Source organism: Melanotaenia boesemani, chromosome 10 (assembly GCF_017639745.1).
Source record: "Melanotaenia boesemani isolate fMelBoe1 chromosome 10, fMelBoe1.pri, whole genome shotgun sequence".
NCBI classification, from domain to species: Eukaryota; Metazoa; Chordata; class Actinopteri; order Atheriniformes; family Melanotaeniidae; genus Melanotaenia; species Melanotaenia boesemani.
The window spans coordinates 37,004,096-37,027,015 of record NC_055691.1 but is presented as its reverse complement, the minus strand read 5'-3'; the positions used below and the strand labels follow the sequence as shown (position 1 = coordinate 37,027,015).

Sequence of the window (22,920 nt, the reverse complement as noted above, 5' to 3'; positions counted from 1 at the left end):
AAATCAGATGTACAGTTAAAGGATCAGAAGGGAAGTTTGTGAAAATGTGGAGCCCTTTTCTAACGTTGCTGGATGACCACTCATTCCAGACAGATCTGTGCCTGCGTGGGCTTGGATGGGTGGGTACGGTGGGGGAGGGGAGATGTATTTATGTCCTATTATTGTTCTTATAACTTCATAATGTATGTAAAAGTCAATAAATACAAGTATGAATGTGACTTTTTTCTCACAAAAAATGTGAGAAACGCTGACGCTGAGAGGAATTTCCCGCCCACCTGAGCTGTTATCTGGCCACGCTTACCTGAATACTTCCTGTTTATTTGTTTACTTGTTGTTCTTGTTTTCTGCTACAGGCAGTATTATGTCATTTTTCCTGTGAATAGTTGCATTTTTGGACTGAAGTGCTCTAAATAAGGGGTGGAACCAGATGCAGAGGCAGGTGATTTTAATCTTTAGTTGGTCAACTTTAGAAAGTTAAAAAAAAAAACACTTTTAAATCTTCTGTTATTTTACTTGTTTAATATTTAGGGTTGTTTAGCATGTTTACTTGGTAATTAATTAAACATGCTTGATATATATAGATATATATCAAATCACTCTAGAGTTCCACCAAATATAAAAATAATAAAAGCTGATTTCATCCCCTTATTTTTCTAAAAGAAACTAACTAAACTAACCATGAACGTTGGACCCTTTTTCATTATATAACTGGGAAAGAAAACATCGAGGCCTTACTGGACGAATTACCTCTTTAAAATCTTTCTTTTTTATTTTTAGAACTGGAAAGGTTATTGCAGCATGTATTAACAATAATATTTATATTTATATTTATACTATTATCAATAAATAATATATTCTGCAATTATATAATCATTCAAAGGGTTAGGGTTAGGATAAATAAAGTATTTTTATTAATGTAGTCGTGACTTGGAGGGCAGAGACAGGAATGGAAGATCAGTTTTAGATTTAATTTGTTTTAAATTGAACAGCATCTTGTTTTAGGGATTTCTTTGACAAAAGCATCCTTATACATTAAATATCACAGATGCATGGTGTTTCTCTCTCTGAACTGATTCTGCTTTCTGAGTAAAAAAGGACAATTTTCATTATTAAATAAGTCTGAAGGAGGATTTATTAATCAAAGAACAAAATAGCAATATGACAGTTGTTGTATTAATATTATTATCTAATATAATTAATTTAATTTAATATTATTTTAACTTGAATTTATTATAAATATTTATATTATTTCATTATTTTTCTATTATTTTTTAATTTTATATTGCAGTGGATATTTGATATTTGTTAGTTTTATGATGGTGACATGAAGAGTTAATATGTGTTAGTATGTTTATTATTAATATAATAATAATATATGTGTGCGTGTGTATGTGTGTGCGTGTGTATGTGTGCATGTGTATGTGTGTACATGTGTGTGCATGTGTATGTGTGTACGTGTGTGTATGTGTGTGTGTGTGTGTGCGCGTGTGTGTGTGCATGTGAGTGTGTGTGTGTGCGCGTGTATGTGTGCATGTGTATGTGTGTACGTGTGTGTGTGTGCATGTGCGTGTGTATGTGTGTGCGTGTGTATGTGTGCATGTGTATGTGTGTACATGTGTGTGTGCATGTGTATGTGTGTACGTGTGTGTGTGTGTATGTGTGTACATGTGTGTGTGCATGTGTATGTGTGTACGTGTGTGTGTGTGTGTGTGTGTGTGCGTGTGTATGTGTGCATGTGTATGTGTGTACATGTGTGTGTGCACGTGTGCACTGCTGGCAGTGGGAGAACCGTGACCTTTGCAATGAGCATGTATTCACTCAGTATTTACTCATAAATACTTCACGGTGGTGAAGAACTTTGAACATTGTCTAATAATTAACTTGCAGACAGGAAGAAAGAGCAGAATGTGAGAGGGCAGAAACACATGAGATAGAATAAAGGAAGGACGCTGAGACAGCAGAAACTGAGGAAAAAGAGGAAGAGGAAAGCAGTGACAGATCTGAGTTCTTGTCCTCTGCTGTGGCTTCATGTACTCGCTGGAGGACATGCAGGAGCCCCGGCACGTAGAGCTGAATGACGGCGCTCGTATGCCTGTCCTGGGTCTGGGGACGTGGAAGGTACCTGCTTTCAAATATCTGCATTTTACAGAAGAAACTTCATTATTCAGCTTCCATTATTCAGTTTTCTGATTTATTTATTTCTACTATATGATTTCTGATACAGCGCAAACACATTCTTCTTAAGAAACTTTGTCAACGGATAAAAAATACATTAAGCCCATTAACTAATTATTTACAACAGAAAAGCAACCTGCATGCTAATGTCATGTTATAGTGAGATGTAAAAGTTTAGGCACGCCAGGTTAGAAATGTTAGTTTTTCTAAATATTTAAGTAAGAAGATTAAATTATCTCCAATGCACAACAATGAGAAGAAAACACTAAACAATTTTTGTTGTAATAAAAGTTTTAATTTGTATTAGAATTTTAGAGTTAAAAAGACTCATAATTGAAAATATTGCCAAGTAAAAGAAGATCCATCCTGCAGGTCTGATATTGTTCAGTTAAAGAACATCTTAGCGTCTCTTTCCTGCCCCTAAAACAACCAGACTGCTGTCCCAGGCATCCAGGACGTGACGTGTCGCTGTGTTATCAGCTCCATGGAACTCAGAGGTGAAAGGTTTTATATTTCGGAGTCAACCTTTGTGGTTTAGCTGATGCACCTCTGGGTTGTGTTTAAGGATATCAACCACAGAAAAATATGATGAGGCAACAGGTTCAGGAAGTAGACCAGATATCAGTTCCCCTAGCAACACTCTCCAGCTCCTCCTCAGGTCTCCTCCCAGCAGCACGTCTGGAAACCCTCCATTCCAATCAGATGTCCGAACCACCCCAGCTGAGCTGACTCCTTCAAATCCTTCAGTTTTCACCTAAACTGTTTTTATGGATAAAAGACTTGTTGTGGACCAACTATTCGACTACTTTTACTTGACCCTTACAGGATTACAGGACGGCTTCGGACATAAACTGTATTGGCGACTGGTCTGAAAGCCTGGAACAGTTTACCCAGTGATGTAAAACATGTGTAGGTATGTGGAGGGGAGACTGAGTAAAATACAGACTTCGGTACCACCGGGTTAACTCCTTTCAGTACAGAGGAGCATCGGCTCTACGCCACACTCCCTCCAGATGTTTGAGCTCTTTATCTGATCTCAAACACATCCAGTTCAGCTGCTTGCATCCATCATCTCATTCCTGTCACTTTCTCTAATTTCATGACCACAAGTGAGGGTTGGAACAGGGTTGGATTACTTAGCTTTGCCTTCCAGTTCAGTTCTCTCTCCACCCCAGTGGCCCAGTGCAGCCCCCTCTTCATCGCCCCAGTCTGTCTGTCTCATTCCATCCTACCATCACTAGTGAGCAACCAAATACCTGAACTTCTTGATTTGATGCAATGACTCACTCGTTGTGTCAAGTGCAAGATAATTCTACCCTCTAAAGGCTGGAGGCTGATTTTCATCCCACCTCTTTCATGCACAGCTGCAAACCTCCCCAGTGTGAGCTGACGATCTTATATTTCTCTAACTTCTTTCTTTCAGCCTCAAAGACTAAATAACTGGGTGTTTTCTGCATAGCAGTGTGCTGCAGACTCGTTGTAGGAACAGGAATAAGATGAAAACAACTTCTTTAATTCCAATAACATGTTTCAGTCTCTGCAATACTGCTGTGATAATGCAGCACAGATTGTCTGAGGCTTTAAGGTCAAAAACAGTTCTTTCTCTGAGCTCGAACAGTGCAGTTGATCTAAAGTGTTAAATAGTGACAGAAATAAAACATTTAACTGGGAAATAACACAAAATGCCACCTCCTCCGCTGATTATCCAGATTATCAGATGCTACTGCAGCTTATCTTAAAGAAAGTGACATGTTTTACTCTGACTGTTACAGTCCTCTCAGATGCCAAAGAGCTCAGTGCAGGGTGCCGTGGAGACCGCCATCGCAGCCGGATACCGTCACATAGACACAGCCTACAGCTACAACAACGAGGTGGAGATCGGCAAGGCTCTGTGCTCCAAGATGCAGCAGGGCATCATTCGGCGTGAGGACATGTTCATCGTCAGTAAGGTGAGGGAAGGGTTAGTAAAAGATTTAAGCTTAAAATGCTATTGTAAGCTGGATTTTCTTATGTAATGTGCTTTTTTCCCATAGCTGTGGTGTACCCACCATGCTCCAGAGGACATCCCTGAGTGTCTCAATAAATCCCTGAAAGATCTCCAACTGGACTACCTGGATCTTTACCTTGTGCATTTCCCTGTTGGATTAAAGGTTCGGTATCTGACAACCATGTTTTTCTCTGTTTCCCAGGTTGTTGTTCCAAAGATGAACTTGTATAATTCCGCCAAGCGTAGCTCTGGTTTGAGGAACGCATGGCCCACACCGGACTGCAGCTGATAATGTTCATGAGTTATTTGAAAAGAAAAAGTGTTCATCGTTCTGAAATCTGTTCAATTAACAGGGACTGAAGTGGTCCTGGTTTCAGTTATCCCTGCAGCAGGAAACTTTAACCCTAAAAAATGAGCATGGCTGCTTGTTCACCCTTTACCTTTTGCTTTCACTGCAGAAAGTAGGAGATGAGCTTTTTCCAAGGAAGGATGGGATGATTCTGACCTCTGACATAGATTATGTGGATGTTTGGAGGGTAAGAACACACACCGGCTGTTTGCATAGAGCCTCAAAGGCATGCATATTAAATAAAGATATTAAGATTTACATGATCAAACTTTACAAATAAACCAACAGTTTTCAAATATGTTCATTCATTCACTGATTTTCTGTAACGCTTAGCTCACATAAGGGTCACAAGGAAGCTGGAGTCTATCCCAGGTACACCTGGACAGGTGTACCTGGGCAGGTGTACCTGGGCAGGTGGACCTGGGCAGGTGGACCTGGGCAGGTGTACCTGGGCATCGCAGGATGTAAAAATGTTTTTTTTTTTTTTTTAATTAAATAAAAAATAAAAAAAAATCATTTCTTTGTAAAAACTGTCACTGAGAAGATGAGGGTGAAGAAACTGCTTTTTTGCTCTTTTCTGTGGCATTGACAGTAAATCTGACTTTATCTGTTTAATCTTTTCATTTTTATAATTTTTACTGGAAGCTTTTCCTGTACCAATTAGAAAATTCAAATAAACCTATATTTAAATATTAATTATAACAAAGATCAGAGAAGAGTACACTTATAGATATGTTCTATTTTTAGTAGAAAATTATGTGACATTTTATTTCTGTCAGAGAAATATTCAATGCAAACTAAATAAAGTTAATTTAAGTTTTTTCCTTTGTTGTTGTTAATATGTGGGAAGATTTATGTGTTAAATGGACCTTTCAGGGGGCACAGCAGCTCGTTGTTACTGCTGATTTGTTTGCAGGGGATGGAGGCCCTGCAAGCCTCGGGGAAGGTGAAGAGCATCGGCGTATCCAACTTCAGCATCCTTCAGCTGGAGAGGCTTCTGGCTCTGTGCAGGGTTCCCCCAGCCGTCAATCAGGTGCTAAATACTTACGTTAGAATAATAACGTAGGTTAAGCATCAATATGTCAATTCAGAAAAATCTCATTTAAAATAAAAATTAATACTTGAGTTTCAAGAAGAGCCTTAAATCCATAAAGCCACAACATGGCAGCCAGCACGATGAGGGACAGGACGAGCTGAAGAAGAGAAACTAAATTATATGAAGAAATTACACAAATTGTAATAAAATAATAATAAAATTATGTAAAATAAATGAAGACTATTAAAAGCAGAAACAGATCAGTTCACAGACAGCGTCGCTGCAGAGTTCATGCATCCGGAGAAATGTTTTTAACCTGGTTTGAAAAGCTTCACCCAACTGGCAGCTAAATGCTGCAGCTCCATGTTTACTCTGGACTCTGGTCTAGATTCAGGTCTAGATTCTGGCCTGGACTCTGGTCTGGACTCTGGTCTTGATTCTTGCCTAGACTCTGGTCTTGACTCTGGTCTTGATTCTTGCCTGGGCTCTGGTCTGGGCTCTGACCTGAGTCCTTAGATCTAAGAGCTAAACCGGTCTGGGATTTGTAAACTATCAGTAGGGTTTTAAAATCTACAGAAACCAGTGTAAACTGGAGACCAGTGTAAACTGGAGACCAGTGTAGAGCTGTGAAACTGGAGTGATGTGTTCAGCTCTCCAGCAGCAGCATCTGGATGAGATGCAGATGTTCAGTCATCTCAGCGGCTGTTTTAGACGTCTGGTGAAAGAGACATAAAGTTAAATGGTCTTTATTAAAACCGGAAAGTAGTTCCACTAAAAAGTAACGTGTTGTGTGTCCTGCAGGTGGAGCTGCATCCCTACCTGATTCAGACCGATATGATGGAGTTCTGTAAATCTAAAAACATCGCCCTGACAGCCTACAGCCCCTTTGGATCCCCTGAAAGACCTCCAGCACTGTAAGAAACCCACAGCTGACAGAATGTGGCAAACCAAACAGACTGTTTGTCATTCTGACAGATGCAGCGTTCATTTCTGCATCCACAGCGTTTAACCTGGGTTAAACTCCAGGAAAGTGTCCATGCCTTAAGTCTGCAGCCCTGGGAAACCCGTTTAAACTTGTGTCTCTGCATAATGTTTAATCTTTTTCTGGTTTTAGCTTTGTTTTTGTCTCTTTATGGTTCAGCGTGATTTGCATCTTCTGTGGTTCTTTTTTCTTTGCAGTAGTTTAGAATAATTCTGTCTCCCTGTGGTGCATTTAGTTTCTGGTCATTTTGCACTTATGTGGTTTATTTTGTCTTTTTTTTTTATAGATGTTTTTCATCGTGGTTCGTCTCTTTTGCATCTTTTAAATGGTTTTTCAGTTGTTTTTAGGTCTTGTGTGGTCTTTTACTCCCCTTCAGTTGATTTCCTGGTTGGTTTGTTCCTGCTTCCTCTACTTCGGTGAATGTTTGGAGCCACTTTGAATCTGTTGCACCAACTGGTTCTAGTGAATGAAAGAAAACTTTTGGACTCAGATCCTTTTGCTTTTGCAGATTAAGAGGTGACACTGATCCACATAAGCTCCTGGAGGACCCGGTGGTGGCGGATATAGCTAAAAAGCACAGACACAGCCCAGCACAGGTTGGAGAGAGTTCATGTGTTAATGTGAAAGTGTGTGTGTTGTCTCAGTTGTAATGACGGGGTTTTGCAGGTGTTGCTGAGATATCATGTGCAGCAGGGAATTGCAGTCATCCCTAAGAGTGACAAGCCTCATCACATCCTTGAAAACACTAAGGTAAAACATCTTAATATGCTATAAAAAACTAAGCAAACTCTAAATATCAGAGCTGGTTTTCTCCAAAGATGTGTTTAGATCATAGCATACTGGCAACTCTCAACCCCAGCCCTCCCCTGTTACCACTGCTGTGACCCAGGGATCTGTCCTGGGGCCCCTTCCTTTCAATATCTTCCTCTTTCCCCTTGGTAATATTTTCCAGAAATACAATTTACATGTTCGCTGTTACGCAGACGACACCCCGCTCTGTCTTTCCAGCAAACCCAATTCCACCCTCCCACCTTTCTCCTCTGTCTCAAGTTAAATCATGCTTCTTGTCTAATTTCATTAAACTTAAGTGTTAAAACTAAATGTCTTGTGGTTGGTAGAAAATCCACACTATCCATTCAAAACTGACAGTTTTTCCATCCCAGTTGAACTTTGTTTCCTCTTCCTCTCAGGACAGGAGTCTGGGTCATCCTGGCCAGTAAACACTCTTTAGTCTCATATCAATAACATCACTTGTGTATATTTCCATCTACGTAACATCAATCATCCCCGCCCTTCCTCCACCCCACGTTCCACTGCCATACTTGTTCATAGCCTCATCACCTCTGTATTGATTATTCTAACTGTGTTTTGGTCTTCCTAAAAAAAACCTCCATAAGCTTCAACTAGTCCAGAATCATTCCCTTACCTCCCTTTATTCACCACATCCCCGTCTTAGAGCGTCTCCCCTGGCTCCCAGTAAAATTTCAGATGATTTAAAAAATTCTGTTGCTCAGATTTAAGGCCGTTCATTCCCTCCCTGGAACGCTCACCTGACATCAGGAACATCAGCTCTCTCTGTTCAAGTCTAAACTCACCTGTTTTACGTGGCTTCCTCCATGTATTTCCAGTTTCCTGGCCTTATCTTACATATAAAAACTCTTGGAGAAAGTGCTATACTTACAGTTAAGGTCATTCTTGGACGACCACAACATCGCTGAGGTCTTCCAGTCTGGCTTCAGATCCCTGCATAGCACGGAATCAGCTTCATGGAGGGTTGTTAATGATAAGCCACCAGGATGTATGACTTTACTGCACCTGCATTACAATGAACTCACACCTAAATACAAGTGTTTTCAAGACTTTGCTGCACATGTAGAGAAATGTACACTATCGTTATCAGATTCTGATGGGTCACAGATTTTGGTGTAACACCGGCAGACACTCATTCATTCTCTCTCCCTCTGTAGTCGTATTCCCCCCCTTTTCTGTACGAGTAGCACAGCCAAGGGTGCACACTTGGTAGCTCTCGCCTGGTTTAGGCATACGTTTCACTCACCAGGTGCATGGTATGCTGGTGTTGTGCCATAAAGTGACCTTCTGCCAGAAACTGATTAGATGGCAGCGGGAGCGAGCGACCTGTTAGCATCTCAGGTCTGCGGCTGTTCCTCAGTATAAAACTGACTAAACACACAAATGCAAGTGACAGCGTGTCTAAATGAACAAAGAAAGTCTGCTTTAACGGATTAATCACAACTGCAGACGAAGAGAAGCTGTAACCAGAAACCAAATGCAGGCATGTTGCTGCTTCGTGTGTTTGCTTTATGCTTATTTATTTCAAGTGTGTAAAGTCCAGTTAGTTTATGATTTATGTTGATTTACAAAGTTTCGTTTCCACTGATATTCATGACTCATTTATTCGAGTAAATTTCTTGTTAATAAAATGTAGAATCTACATTAAAGTGGTCTGATTTCATTGGAGTTATACCTGGTGTGGTGAAGCGAGCAGGATACTGCTCTTTAAACAGGAAGTCCTTACCTGTTTTCCTTCGGTTTCAAGGTGTTCTGAGTTTGTAGTGACTGGAGGGAAATAAATGTTGGTGTATCTGCATATTTCTTCATAATAATGATCATGTGAAAGTTGCCTAGTTGTTGCAAAGAGATGTTTTTTTTTTCTTGGTTTCTCAGTTGTTTTTTTATAAATTTCTTTTCTTTTGGACACTCAGCCTGGTGGGAGGGGCTTATGGTATAAAAAGAGCCTCCTCACCCTGAGGAAGTCAGCTCTGGAGCTCTGGGATGCCAGCGGAGGTAGCAACCGGTCCTCAGCTGTTAAAACTGGAATCAGGCCTGACTGAACTGTTGTTTCTGTTTGTTTTTCATACGTGAGGAAATAAGTGTCACAAGCATTTTACTTCTACTTGAGGTTTCTTTTGCAACTCTGAGAAATTTTTTTATTTCTGTCTGCTTCTCATTTTGTGTTTGCTTTTTTTTCCTGTGGTTTTATTCTTCAGTGTCCTTACGTGCTCTGAAAGGTACCCTCAATAAATGTATTTTTTTATTAAAAAGTGAATCAGGATGGGGAGAAGAGTGGTGATGAAATGTTAGCACAGAGCTGGCTGTAAAACCTTGCTGTTGCTGGGTGCAGGTCTTTGACTTCAGCCTGACTGAAGATGACATGAAGGCCCTGAAAGGCCTGGACCGCGGCTGGAAAGCCTGCGTATTGGATGAGTAAGTCACCGCTCCAGCCAGTAGCAACACCTCATGCAGAGCTCTGCTGTTGGTAAAGTGACAGGTGATGTTGTGTTTGCAGGATCAAATCTCATCCTTACTACCCGTTTCTGTGAGGCAGCCAGAGGAGACGATGGACGGATCATCCGGAAGATTGTTTATTTATATTGTTGGCATGTGAACGTGGCAAACCTCTTCTCATTGATAAGCTTTTCTATGTTCCCTTTCAGTTATTTTTGAATAAAAAACAAATTTTACAATCCGGTTATTGTGAAATACGTTTATTACTGCGCTCTAACCTCATTACAGCCACTCTGATGGTTTAGTGCTTTTATGGTTTACCTTGCACATCCATCTGAATCTGTCCACACAGGACACCCAGAAAACAATCAAGAGATAAATAAAATGTTCTGAGGCAGATTCCTACAAGCACAGATATAAAGCAATGGACCACTAACCCTCCTGTGTCTGGTCTGCAGGCTTCTTCTGTCTCACTTTAATCATTCTGTCCATTTGCAATAGTTTTGTGTATTTTAGGATTTGACATCTCTTGATGCTTTGGCAGAATGTGCCCAGTAAACTTTTCAGTTATCCGTCGACTCAAGCAAAATTAATCATTTTACTGACTCTTTGACTCATTTTACTCACAATCTGACCCAAAAAGACAAAATCAAGACTGAAGCTCTGATAACGTGCACGTTAGATCTGAGCCATGACACATTAAGATTAAATTCTTATAATAACACTTAATCTTGATAATGCTGGTTTATTATTCATGCATGTTGGGATTTTATGAAACGTGCATAAAGCAGAGAAGCTGCACAAAGAATTTCTATCTTCAGTAGTTTATAAACGCCTTTTCAAAAGGAAAAAAGTTCATTTCTGCGGGTGTTATTGCCCATCGTCTCTCCGCCATCCCTCTGCCTGCCCTGTAGGAGACCGAACAGAATAATGACATTTAAATAAATAGTACGAGTCTGTTCTGTTGCTGTTATCTTCCTGTCAAACCCCACCCCATTTTCTTCTTCTCTGGTGAGTCTGACTGTGGTGAGGGCTTAACGGTGCACACACAAGCTGATGCTCCTGCAATGCGTCTGGGTAGATCAGGCCCTCTGGACCACGAGCCGATCTCAGGGTCAAATATCTGCGTGACTCTGGAGAACGCCATGCTCTCCCAGCTGTAGCCCCCGAGCACATAGATCCTCCCTGCCCAGACAGCCAGGCCAGCCTCGCTGTTGGGCAGAAGCAGCGGCGCCACCTGAGTCCACTGACCACAGCGTGGATCGTAGGACTCCACCTGCAGGATGTCGAATCGCTCGGTTGTGTCGGCGTGATCATCGCTGCCTCCAATGGCATAGATGAGGTGGTTCAGGGAGGCCATGCAGTGCCAGCCCCGGGCCAGGGACATGGCCTGGCACTCCACCCACACATCGCCTTCCCTCGACGGATCATAGCTCAGGACGTCTTGGCGGTATGGACCGATCTGATAGTCGTGACCACCTGAGATGTACACGACGCCGTGGTGGACAGTCCCAGCGTGGCCATAGGTGAACCTGTAAAAGATGGAAATCACAAAGTCAAATAAAGAGTTTTTGAATTTTATATTTTTCCAAGATTTCTGGTCTGAAACATCAAAACGATGAATCATCTCCTGAAATGTCACCCAGAGATGGACGTTATTGCGACGCAGGGAAGGAGCGATCCACCGTTTCTGCTCAAAGTCAAGGTGACCTTTTTAACCCAGGAGCCTGGAATCAGCTGATCCGAGAATGAGACGAACCAGTGAGTAAACTTTTATTTATGAAGAGTCTTTCAAGATGAAAACCACAAAGTGCTTCACAATAAAATTAAATCAACATGGAAAAAAAGCATCAAAACAAAAAAACCTCAGAGTCCTGCAGGTTTCCATCACCCCACGCTGCAGCACACCTTTTTTTTTTTTTTTTTTAACTTGTCCTGTCCAGCATCATAGCAGCAGAATGATAATCTGCTTGCTGTATCGTGCTGAACAAATTTGCTCTGCCAAGGGGAGGCCTATGGGTAAGGCTCCTCTTGATAACGTGATTAATTAATTAATTTATTTACTTTGAATCATGGAATCTATGTAATCTTGCTGGACCTGACCGGAGGGGACAGAATAAGATGGAAAATAGCAAAAAGAGCAAAAGGGAAAGAAGAAAGGAGACAAAAAGATCACAGACAGAAGGAAACGACCCTTCAATCCACACCATCACCAGACAACAAACTGTTACACCTGTACATGAACACACCAGAAAATTTCCTACAACTTTTACAAAAACAGAAACACACACACAGAAAAAACAGGGCTGCTAGTCATTAAGAGTTTTTAAATAATAACTAAATCAAAAAGACATAACAGCGACCAGATACTAACTCACAGGAAAAATAAAAAGTAGAATTATCTCTTAGTATTAAAACCCACTGGACACCTCAGTGACTGTCAGCATGCAGAGCATGAGGAAGAGGAGGGATAGGTGATGAAGAGTGGTGAGTGAGATTATGCAAATGTGACCCCGCCTCCACGGAGGCCAGAGGCAGACCAGGGCCAGAGGCCCGGGCCATCAGCAGCAGACCCGGAGCACCAACCCAAGCCACCCCACCACGAAGACGATTCCAGCCCCACCCGAAGGGCGGCAGAGAAGAACCCCAGCAAGAGCCCCCCACGGTCCCGGGGCACAGGTCCCAGTGGGCCAAGATCAGCAGCCGCCGGCCCCGCCAGGGACCGGCCATCCAGGGCAGCCCAAGCGAAGGGCCCAGGGCCCCAAGAGCCCAGATGCGGCCGCCCCACCCCCCAAAGGCAGAGGGCCCGCAACATGCCTAGGAGGACCAGGCCCCCCCAGACAACCATCCGGCGTAGGCCAGTACACACCCCGATGTTCCAGCCGCACACCCCAGGAACCAGGGTGCTGTCGGCCCCCTCCCCCCACTCCCCACCTGCACCCTATATAACCCCACACTCACACCCTCCCCCACGCCGCACCCACAATCACTCACCACCACACAGTCACACCACACACAACCCACCCACCATGCCCCGTGGGGGACACCCCAGGCGGACCAGAGGACAGCGAGCCCCAAGCACCCCCCCTTGACCCAACACCCACAGAGCCAGCAGCCCACCAGCGCAGCCACCCCGGGACCCGGCCCCGTGGCAACTACCTCCCCCCGCCCGCCCCCAGCCACACACAGGGGGAACAGGGGTGTGAGAGGTCCCCAATACCCTCTCCCTCCCTGCTCCTGACCGTTAGGCAGTCTGTGTTGTGTGCAATTAAAATTGAGGGGCAGTGACTGCAATGAGCCGGGAGCCCCGCCCGACATGCACCGCATGCTGCAGCACACCTGACTCAAACAATGAGTGGTTAAGAGGCTGGTGCAGACCAGGACAACAAGCTGAAGGAGAACTGCTTCAGCTGAACCAGGCGTGCTGCAGCAGGGACAGTAAACCTGCAGGACATGGCTCACGTTGGTGAGCCCTGCTGTCGTGGACTGGGAACCAGTGCAGCCAAGCTAGCTTAGTTCGGAGCCTTGCAGCAGGATTCTGCACAACATGAAGACTTTCCAGTGATTTCTTATTAAGGAAAGTAGTTCAAGCATGAAGATATAAACACGTATGATCATTTCCAGCTCAGAACGTGACCCAACAGGACTTAACTTAGCAATACTTTCTTTAAATGATTAAAACAGGAGCTAACCAGTGACTGAACATGGTGTCTAAAGTCAGGTAGTAGGGTTACCTCCCCGGTGCTGACTGAGCCCTTTACATAGGAGGCCAGTGGGCCAAGAGACTGGAATATCTGGTAGAAAACCATCAGGGGCAAAGACAAGTATTTCATCTTTAAGCTGTAGGAAATTGGGAGACTGAAGCTAAAAGTCTGACTTGTTCCAGCATGACAGTGCAGCTCTTTTATATGTCTGTTGGCATTAGGAGTATCAACAGATTTTAGGGCAAACATCTGGATACACTGAGTGAAAGCTAAAGTGGCTAAAAGCACTTGTTCACTAGGTGACTGAAGTTTGCGCCACCTCCTGATGAAGGGCGCTGGGACACATGCCTGGCTTTCATTTAGACTTCTCATCTGTTTTTACTGCCATCCAACCAACTATTTCAGCTCAGAAACTGCTGAATGATTTTAAAATTGACATTAATTTGACATTTTTAACAGAGTTCACAGGGTTAGACTGAATGTCTCCACCAGGATGTGTCCTGCCACCTCCGCTGTACATCCTACGTACCAACGACTACAGGATTCAGCATGAGGACGTCCTTCAATAAGCAGCTGATACAGCTCCTGTCAGTCTGCTGCACGGTGATGGCGACGGGATGTGCCAGTCCTGTAAATGGTGCGGTGACCCCACCTGGATACAGGAAAAACTACCGACCTGGAAACTGATTTTAGGAAGTCCTCTCACTCTCCATCGCGGACCCACATTAAAACGGCTCAGAAAGAGACGGTGGAACAACATAAAAACCTCGGCAGAGATAATAAGCTGACAGCTGAAGCCAGTGTGGAAGCATTATAAGCATCATTACAAGCCTCAGCTGACATTTTACCAGAGTTCCAACATCTGCACCTAGGAGCTGAAAGAGGCTGAGACCGCACCGGCCCTGCAGTCCATCCGTCAGAGAAACAAGAGCTAAAGAGGCGGTGATGCTGTACCTGGGCAGTCCTGCTACGTAGGACCAGCAGTCCTCGGCGGGACAGTAAACCTCCACAGAAGACAAGGCTCCGGTGTCATTCCTCCCTCCCACGGCGATTAGACACTCCCCCACTGCCCCCAGGTAGAAGTCCACTCTCTGCTGGTTCATTGGAGCCCCCTGTAAGACATCCCACTGTCACAGCATCCAGGCCAAAAAAGGTCCTGCAGGAAAGCAGTGAAACAGTAAAACCATGTCTAGATGGAGGAAATGGACCCTGTTGCTGATTTCGGCATACGTCCCTCACGCCTGCACATATCTGCTTCTAGCAGACAGAAAGAGCGACTGTGGACAAGGTTATGTGTCCGACCTTTCTGAAGATATTGGAGCGATGCTGGACAGCTGTTCTGTATCTGACTGTTCGAATCATCGAGACGAAAAGAGACGCGAACAGGGAACAAACACCAGCGAGCAGCTTGGATTCGACACGTGCGAACGGCCGGGGAACCTGGAAGACGAAGTCCTGGAACCGGCGCTCGCTTCGTCTCTGGTTGGACGTCTGATGGCACCAAAGACGTGGACTACCTGACATGAAGGGGAGAGACAGCGGCCCGAAAAGGAGGCTGCATGAGTCCATCACCCTGAAACCGTCCAGGTTTACTGCATGTCAGCGAACTGACCCACTTATTTAATAAAAGCATTCAGTCTACAGCTGGACGAATTAGCATCATCGCTACGTTTACATGGACAAATATGTCGTCTATCCGACTGAAATCAATCAGACCAGATTCCAGCTGACATGTTTACACGGGCGCTGGATAAAGTGAGCTTGATTTCCTCCAGCAAGGTCGGCTGCTGTAGCCTCAAAATCGCAGCCAGAGTTGCTCAAGCAGATCAGCATCTCTTCAGCTTCTTCTGATCTGCTTCTTTACAGGACGTTTTACCCGAGTTTTAAAGATGATTCGCGCTGATCGGGTAAGGAACGGCAGCAAAAAGCCTCTTTTGCCCTTCGGAGGTGGACGTGTGCAGGCGCATGTGATGTATGCGTGATTCTAAAAACAGGCCATGTTGTTTTCCTGTACCCTGGTCCACTGGTTGTGACGTGGGTCGTATCTGTACAGCAAGTTACAGGCGGCGTCTCCTCCGTTGTCCCTGGACGAACTGCCCCCAGCAGCGAAGATGAAGCCCCCCAGCACCGCCAGGCAGTGGTGGCTCCGCTGGGCTGGCAGTTCAGTCTCCACCTCCCAGCTTCCTGTCTCACCATCCAGCCGGCAAACGTTGGCACTCAGCTCCTCTCCGTGCTCGAACACCTCAACAAGCCGAGAGACGAGGACACAGTGAGCGTCGCTTCATGACGAGCGCAGAAAGTTTAGGTTTTTTATTTCTGTCACCAAAAACAGTCTTTGTTGTTCCAGGGAAGTCGTGCAACTTCATCAGGTTGTATTGTTTTGAAGTCGAAGCTAAGTCACAGGTCAAAGATCAAGTTCTTCACAGATATTGATAATGCCTTCATCAGATGTTGGTACCTCCATATATAAGTAAGTGGTACCTCTCCTCCAATGAGCAGCAGCCGCCCCACTCCTCCCCTCAGCGCGGTCCTTCCAGTCTGCAGTAATGGCTGAGCGCTCAGCCTCGCATGGTACCGCAGCGCCTCCTCCACTAGGACTTTGCAGCACGCCTCCTCTGGCAGCAGGGCTTGCACAGCTGGCAACACCCGGCTTACAAGGTCCCCCACCGGCATCAGGGGAAATCTGATGTGGGACAGGAGCTGGCTGGCCTGGACAGTCCGCTCGGGGCTCTGGCTGAGCCACTGCAGGGAGGCCTGCAGGAGCGCCTGCTCACTGTCATGCTGAACCTGAAGATGAGAGGAGGAGCTCTGACATCCCTGACGGCGGCTCTGTATTCAGACAACTTATAAATGTGCTGGAGGTGTTACCTGGCCACTGGAGAGGTAGCAGGTGAGCTTGTGGACAGGAATGTTTCGCAGGAAGTCGGGGGTGAAAGACAGTGTTGCGAAGCGCGTGAGGATGAAGTGGTCGATGAAGACGTCGAGTCGCTCCAGACTGTAGAGCTGAGCCAGTTCCTGAAGGTACAGGTAGTTGTCCTCACTCACTTCCTGCTCCAGGTACTGGCAGCAGAAATCCACCGCCCGCCACACCTGAACCACACCTGCTGTAGTAAATTATACTCATATGGCACAAACCTGCTCTCAGAGAGGAAAACAATGACCTTGATGCATTTTTTTTCACCAGAAATGTCCCATAACTTGTCTTGTTCTGCAGTTTCAACCATGTAAACAGTAAATAAATGTTTTGTGTTCATTGCAGGAAGAATTCAGATCAACACATGAAACAAAAGCTCATCCGGGCAGAAATAAAGTTCGAGCAGCGAATCCCTCCCGAGCACCCGGGTGATGCAACAGCAACACGTTAAAGGAAATCAACTGGATTGTTTAAGACTTTTTGTAGGAAAAACCTCTGCCAGCAAATTACCTGGAGTCTTATAGGTTCTGTCTGTGCTCGAATTTTTATTTTTGTTGTTACTGATTGCAACCGCTGTGGTCACTGTGTGTAAAATACTTTGAATCATAACAATCTTGCCTTTCCAGTAATACGTTGCACCCAGCTTTTAACGGCACCTCTCTGCACAGCAAAGTTAAACTACAGCAGCTTCATCTTAACTTCAAACTAAGTCAAATACACACAAATGCAACTTCTAAATGATTTGCAACTTCTGAGCTTCAGTGAGGCAAATCCTGTTTAATCATTTAAAATATATTTAGTAAATAATACAAAATGTGACTGTTACAATAATGTAGATTAAAGAGCGTCCTCACAGCAAACATCCCACCCTTTTATGTCGCCGATCTCCTCCTAACTAGGCCTGTTGATCTGCCTCCTGTCTGAAAACAAACCCAAAATAAAAGCGGTTTATCTTCTGTCCAGTCCTGGGTTTTTACAGAAAGCGGAGGCATGTCAGATACTACAGAAGTTGTAAAAAAGCAGAAAGATGCTGGAGTTCACTGAAGGATTTACAGCTTTATTGTGCAAACTAGCGTTTCCACACTTTCTGTCTTCATCAGTCACAGGTGAACACGGCAGCCGGCCAGGTGGACAGAGTTTAGCAGAAGTGGAGCAGAGTCAAGTAAAAAGCTTAATAATGTCTCCTCTCTAGTTTGTTTGATGCTGCAGAGCCATGGCTGGCATTCTGTTCGTGCTCTATTAAAAGTAATCAGCTCTATTTAGCCACAGGTTTCTAGTTTCTTACCTGCAGCAGGTGTGAAGCTTCCAGCACATAGTCAATGTTTCCTCCATCCAGCAACAGCTCACCACAGTACAGGAAGTCCACCACGGCCTTCAGACCAACGTAGGGCATCCCAACAAGCTCCACCTGCAGGAAGCGGAGGATGAGCCAGTCATGGATGGGACATGATGTTGAGCAGCGTTCATCCCTTCATCATGACAGCGGAGTGTGAGATTTAATTAAAGGTGCACTTATTAAACCATTTCATGTTGAAGAAAGTTTAGGTTCATGTTGTCATTATCATGAAAATGTAAAAAATAATGAAAGTGGAATAAATATAATTGCCAGAGTAAGAAGATGAGGCTGTAATCAGATCCATTCACTGGGTCCTGAACACCAGTGTTTTCTCTACTTTCTGGACTAAAATATTTAAATCTTATTTCTGATGAATTCATTTTAATTGTGTTTTCTTCTCATATGACCTCAGAAACAAAGCAAATGTGGCTGTGAGCACTGAAAGCTGCTTTCTTCACCGTTCCTGTTTGAAAGCCTGGAACTCGTACCTCCTGCTGCTTCTCCTCCCTCATGCCCAAAGAGAACATAGCCTGGAAGTAGGAACTGGAGACAGCCAGCAGCGCTCGGTGGGCTGGGACTCGCTGGTCGTCAGCGATCAGCACCACATCACAAAACTGGCCACGCTGCCGCTGCTCATTGAAGCCCTGCAGCAGCTCCACGGCCTGGTCCACCGAGCAGAAGATCTGGTGGAAAAGAGGCGGACATGTGCTTTAATTCCCTCTAAATACAACTGATGTTTGCTCACCGTTACAGTTTAAGTCAGGGGTGGCCAACGTCGGTCCTCGAGAGCCACAATCCAGCAGGTTTTCCATGCACCCTGCACTGACACACCTGACTCAAACTAATGAGTCATTGTGCAGATCCTCATAGGCTGTTGGATCCATTTAATTTGAGTCAGGTGTGTTGGTGCAGGGATGCATGGAAAACCTGCTGGATTGTGGCTCTCGAGGACCGACGTTGGCCACCCCTTGTTTAAGTCATTCACACAAATTGTAAAAATCAGATGAAAGTTTGACTATATTTAGTTGTATCTGAACATTCATGACGAATAATCTTTACATAGAGAAGTTTAATAGGTTTAACTAAATTAAAAGAATTTTCTACTTAAAATATGTCCCTAAAACTTCTGCAACTATTTGGATAATCCAGCAATAATTTCCATCATTTTTAGGGAAAACGATCATATTTGCTAAATGCAAAGATTTGGGCGTTTTCTCTGTGATACAGCAGTAGAGAAAAGGCTTTTGGCTTTAAAGAGTAAATGAACAAACGGACTTTGGAGGATTCGCTGATCTTCTGGGGTCGACACATCCGGGTCGGTTTGTCCATGATGTCCATCAGGCTGGCATCATCTGAAACACACACGCTTTTATTAAGATCCTCCACTGTTTGACTGCCAAAAATGAAGCATTTGAACTTAAACAGCTTCTAATATTCTGCTGAATAATCCAGAAATAATGATCCAAACGAAGGCATTCACACCACAGCAAGCTAACAGAGAAGCAGAGAAATGGCCACCAGCTAAATGACCGAAATTCAAACAGCCAAATAAATATGTCCCTTTCTGATTTTATACAGCTTATATCTAAAACACTGCTTACATGTGGAGGATCAGAGGACACGGGCTTTAACCGCAAACATCGTCTTTTTACCGCAGATTAGCGCTTTTATAAGAAGACACAGAGCCCATTAAAAACATTAAATGCGCCACACACAGCACAGCTAAATATAAACTCTTCTTTCTAATAACACCCTTCTTACAGCTTTATAACACCATTAACACAGTTCTACACTGTAGGAACAGTTAAACCAGGTAGCATATGCTAGCTAGCTTGGCTACATGCTAAACAAAAGTACTTCCTGTTATATCTTTCAGAATAAAGTAATTAGAGTATAAATTTTGAATTATGGGCAGAAAAACTAAGAAGAAAGGAAATGCTTACATATCACAGGCTGGAATTTGGATAGAATATTATATATATATATATATATATATATATATATATATATATATATATATATATATATATACTGAGAAAGAAAGAAAGAAAACGGAGAAAAGAAAAGAGATGAAAAATCTAATTCAAATGGTCTGATTTTTTGTTGAAAGGCCGGAAATAGAAGCAAAGCTAATTATGGTATTTTTTAACGGTTTGAAATGCTGATTTGTTCTCTTGGGTGTCTGAAAATGTTACATGTCCATTTTACCTTTCTAGTTTATTTTGATGTAAAGCTTTTTTTTTGGGGGGGGGGGGGTCCTGTCCAGCATGGTGGCGGCAGAATGATGGTCTGGTTGCTGTGTTGTGCCGAACAAATTTGCTTTGCAAAGGGGAGGTTTGTGGGTGTAAGGCTCCAGTTGATAATCAGATTTTTTTTTTTTATTATTATTGTTTATGTATTTATTCATTTTGAATTACAGAATTTAAATAATATAATTATGTATTATTAAATAATTATATTATAGTATTTTATATACATATATATATATATATATAGAGAGAGAGAGAGAGAGAGAGAGAGAGCGAGAGAGAGAGAGAGAGAGAAAGAAAGAAAGAGGAGGAGAGGAGACAGAGATAGAAAGACAGAAACAGGCAACAACTCTTCAATCCAACCTAGCGCCAGACAGCCAGCTTCTACACCTGTAGAAATTCCTTTTACAAGAAAACAGTGATGACAATCATCATGAGCACCTATAAGAGAGCAAAAAAGTATCACCACAAAAACCAGAGTACCAAAAACACACAGACAAAAAAAAAAGTAGCTCTTAGTATAAACGCACCGTACAACGCAGCGCAGTCAAGGCTCCGTTCACAGTGCAGCTCAGTTCAGACTTTTTGTCTGTATGTGACTCATATCTGACTTTTTAATGACAGTCTGAACAGCACAAATCAAATTTTTTAAAATCCGACCCAGGCCGCTTCCAGATGTAGTCCTAGATCGGATACGTATTCGATCTGTGTGAATGCGACCTCGGTCTGAACGGCCACGCCGCATTTCATCCGACTCTGACGTGACAGAAGTCAGACAAACATCACAATTCTGCTGTTTCACAATATTTACTGTGTTGTTGTTGTTGTTTCCTTTTTTGATTGCAAATGAAAACAACGACTAAACACCAGCATCACTTCAAATATAAGAACAAATTAAGAAAAGGAACACAATAGAGGAAGGGAAAACATATTTACAGTTAGCATGTGGTAATGTGCAGGTCGGGTCGTGTTTTTATCCTACATCGTCGGGTCGGGTCCAGATTTCTCTGGAAGATTTCCATGGGTCGGTTTGGTGATCATCCTAACGGTTTCGGGTGGGTGTGGACCAGTACAACTGGACACGTGCAGGACTCTGCAGACGAACTCGGCTGCATGCTGCTGAACAGAGAAAGGAGCCACTGCTCCATAAAAGTTCTTAACATTTGTGCTCTCCTTTTTGTCTCTTTCTTTCATACATCAGTTGGCATCATTTTATCTGTTCAGAGTGGAACTTCCACACTGAAAAACAGACGTGAAGCAGCCATTACACACGGTACCTCCTGTTATCCTCTACGTATGCATGTCATTTCAGGGCCACATACCATTCACACTTCAGCATGATGAAGGTCAAAGTGAAATGATGATGTGAACGACCACAAAAAAACAAAACAAAAAAACATTAAGACTTGCCCTGTGAACAGCCACCAGGCCTCCATGAAGGCCAGAGGCAGACTGGGACGGCCCAGAGACCCAGAGAGCACGAATCCCAGCCACCCCACCACCAAGACGACCCTGGAACCGTCCAGAAGGTGGCAGAGGAAGGCCCCAGCCAGAGCCCCCCACAGTCATGGTGCACAGGCCTCAACAGGCCAAGATCAGCAGCCGCCGACCCTTCCAGGCACCAGCCATCCAGGGTGGGCAGAGCACAGGGCCCCAAGAGCCCGAAAGCCACCCCTCCCCCCAAAGGCAGAAGGCATGCACAACACCCAGGAGGACCAGGCGCCCCCAGACGACCCCCAGCACGGACCCGTGGGCCAGCAATCGCCCCAATCTGCCGCAGACCCCCTAAATCTGCCCCTCTACCAGCCCACCTCCTTCCACCATCACCCCTCCAGTCTCCAACCTTACATTCACACAAACACTTGCTCTCACATCACACTAAACCCTCCCACCATGCCCCATGGGAGACACCCCAACAGGCGAGAAGACAGTGAGGAAGAGAGTTCAGCATCCTGAGGCACCAGAGTCGTGTCATATGCACACCTTTAGTTTCATTCCTTCAGCATTAAATGAGACATTTACTGGATTTAAAACCATTTTTAAATGCCTGTTATGGTCTGCTATCAAAAGAAAAAGCCATAATCCATGAAATCAGTATAGGATGGACCTGCAGGTCTAACAGGTGGTGCAAGTTAAATGACTGTAGAATAAGTCTTTGAAAACAATGTTAAAGCAGAAGAGACATCGATGAATAAAACCTTAGTGTGCAGGTTCTAGATTTTTGGTCAACAGGTCTAAAAGTGTTAGACTTGGATTTTCTACACCACATTTTGCCTTAAACAGACTAAAAGGGTGTGTTTACAGACATGCTACCTCCACGGGTCTGTCGTCCTCCAGGCTTGTGTGTGCTCACGTGCAGGATGAAGGTCACCAGCTGCACCGTGATGCTGGAAGCTTGCTGGAACAGGACAGGAGCTGGGCAGCTCCACTTGGCTGGCGCCCTGTTGCTGTTAAATCGGGTGAAGAAAGCAGTGAATTGCTCCAGACGGGTTGCAGGCAGCCGTTGCAGGTTTAGGGGTTCTGGATGCTTTAACCATCCTTGTGAGCGCTTTCTCCAGCTCTCATACCTAAACCTTGTCCTGTTTTGGAGCCAGAAGATTTTCATGTGCTTAGTAACCCAGTTTTTGTTGTTTTGGATGGATTATTTATGGGTTAGGGTGATAGATTTGTTTAATTGGACTAACATCGTCCTCACAAAACTATATTTGTTCAGTACAGCTGCCTACATGAGCTAACAGCAGAAATGACTCCAGAGGGAGTTTAGGGCCGATATTTCCACCTGGACTGGATCCATCATTACTGCCATGATAAAAAATGGATATAATTCCTGGTGATAACCCCTTTAATAAAACTTTGTACAACAATCATGACAGTGGGTATGACCAGATGCCAGACAGCCAGCAGGTGGCAGCTGATGCAGTAGCAGACCAGGATGGGCCATA

The 22,920-nt window shown here is 44.0% G+C and overlaps 2 protein-coding genes across 3 annotated transcripts; one reads left to right on the top strand and one right to left on the bottom strand.

Annotated features, from left to right (window-relative positions):
- The first annotated feature begins 1,876 nt into the window (after positions 1 to 1,876).
- zgc:56622 (uncharacterized protein LOC326033 homolog) lies at positions 1,877 to 10,011 on the top strand. Of its 2 annotated transcripts, XM_041996883.1 has the most exons (10): positions 1,878 to 2,118; positions 3,948 to 4,124; positions 4,209 to 4,325; positions 4,621 to 4,698; positions 5,428 to 5,544; positions 6,349 to 6,461; positions 7,038 to 7,125; positions 7,196 to 7,279; positions 9,672 to 9,754; positions 9,837 to 10,011. In XM_041996883.1, exons 1-10 carry the CDS (start codon positions 2,029 to 2,031, stop codon positions 9,868 to 9,870), a joined length of 981 nt encoding a protein of 326 aa, XP_041852817.1. In that variant the 5' UTR covers positions 1,878 to 2,028; the 3' UTR covers positions 9,871 to 10,011. The 2 variants fall into 2 exon arrangements, with proteins under 2 accessions (XP_041852818.1, XP_041852817.1); XM_041996884.1 differs by lacking the exon at positions 4,209 to 4,325 and having other exon boundaries at positions 1,877 to 2,118.
- Positions 10,012 to 10,504: 493 nt separating this feature from the next.
- On the bottom strand, positions 10,505 to 19,579 carry klhl36 (kelch-like family member 36). Its single transcript, XM_041996880.1, has 9 exons — positions 19,331 to 19,579; positions 19,005 to 19,081; positions 18,218 to 18,412; positions 17,679 to 17,801; positions 16,348 to 16,569; positions 15,961 to 16,266; positions 15,494 to 15,721; positions 14,434 to 14,591; positions 10,505 to 11,307 (listed from the first exon to the last, which is right to left on the bottom strand). The coding sequence occupies exons 2-9, from the start codon at positions 19,065 to 19,067 to the stop codon at positions 10,746 to 10,748; spliced, it is 1,857 nt and encodes a 618-aa protein (XP_041852814.1). The 5' UTR covers positions 19,068 to 19,081; positions 19,331 to 19,579; the 3' UTR covers positions 10,505 to 10,745.
- Between the last annotated feature and the right edge of the window lie 3,341 nt (positions 19,580 to 22,920).

What these genes read in the sequence shown, in the direction of transcription:
- zgc:56622 (XM_041996883.1), top strand. Translation starts at nt 2,029, where the DNA reads ATGTACTCGCTGGAGGACATGCAGGAGCCCCGGCACGTAGAGCTGAAT. An exon ending in ACAGACACAGCCCAGCACAG is followed by an intron (nt 7,126 to 7,195) that starts GTTGGAGAGAGT and finishes GGGGTTTTGCAG; the next exon opens with GTGTTGCTGAGATATCATGT. An exon ending in ACATCCTTGAAAACACTAAG is followed by an intron (nt 7,280 to 9,671) that starts GTAAAACATCTT and finishes TGCTGGGTGCAG; the next exon opens with GTCTTTGACTTCAGCCTGAC.
- klhl36 (XM_041996880.1), bottom strand. Translation starts at nt 19,067, where the DNA reads ATGGACATCATGGACAAACCGACCCGGATGTGTCGACCCCAGAAGATC. An exon ending in TGCTGCTCATTGGAGGAGAG is followed by an intron (nt 15,722 to 15,960) that starts GTACCACTTACT and finishes CGGCTTGTTGAG; the next exon opens with GTGTTCGAGCACGGAGAGGA. An exon ending in TACGTAGCAGGACTGCCCAG is followed by an intron (nt 11,308 to 14,433) that starts GTACAGCATCAC and finishes CATCTTTTACAG; the next exon opens with GTTCACCTATGGCCACGCTG.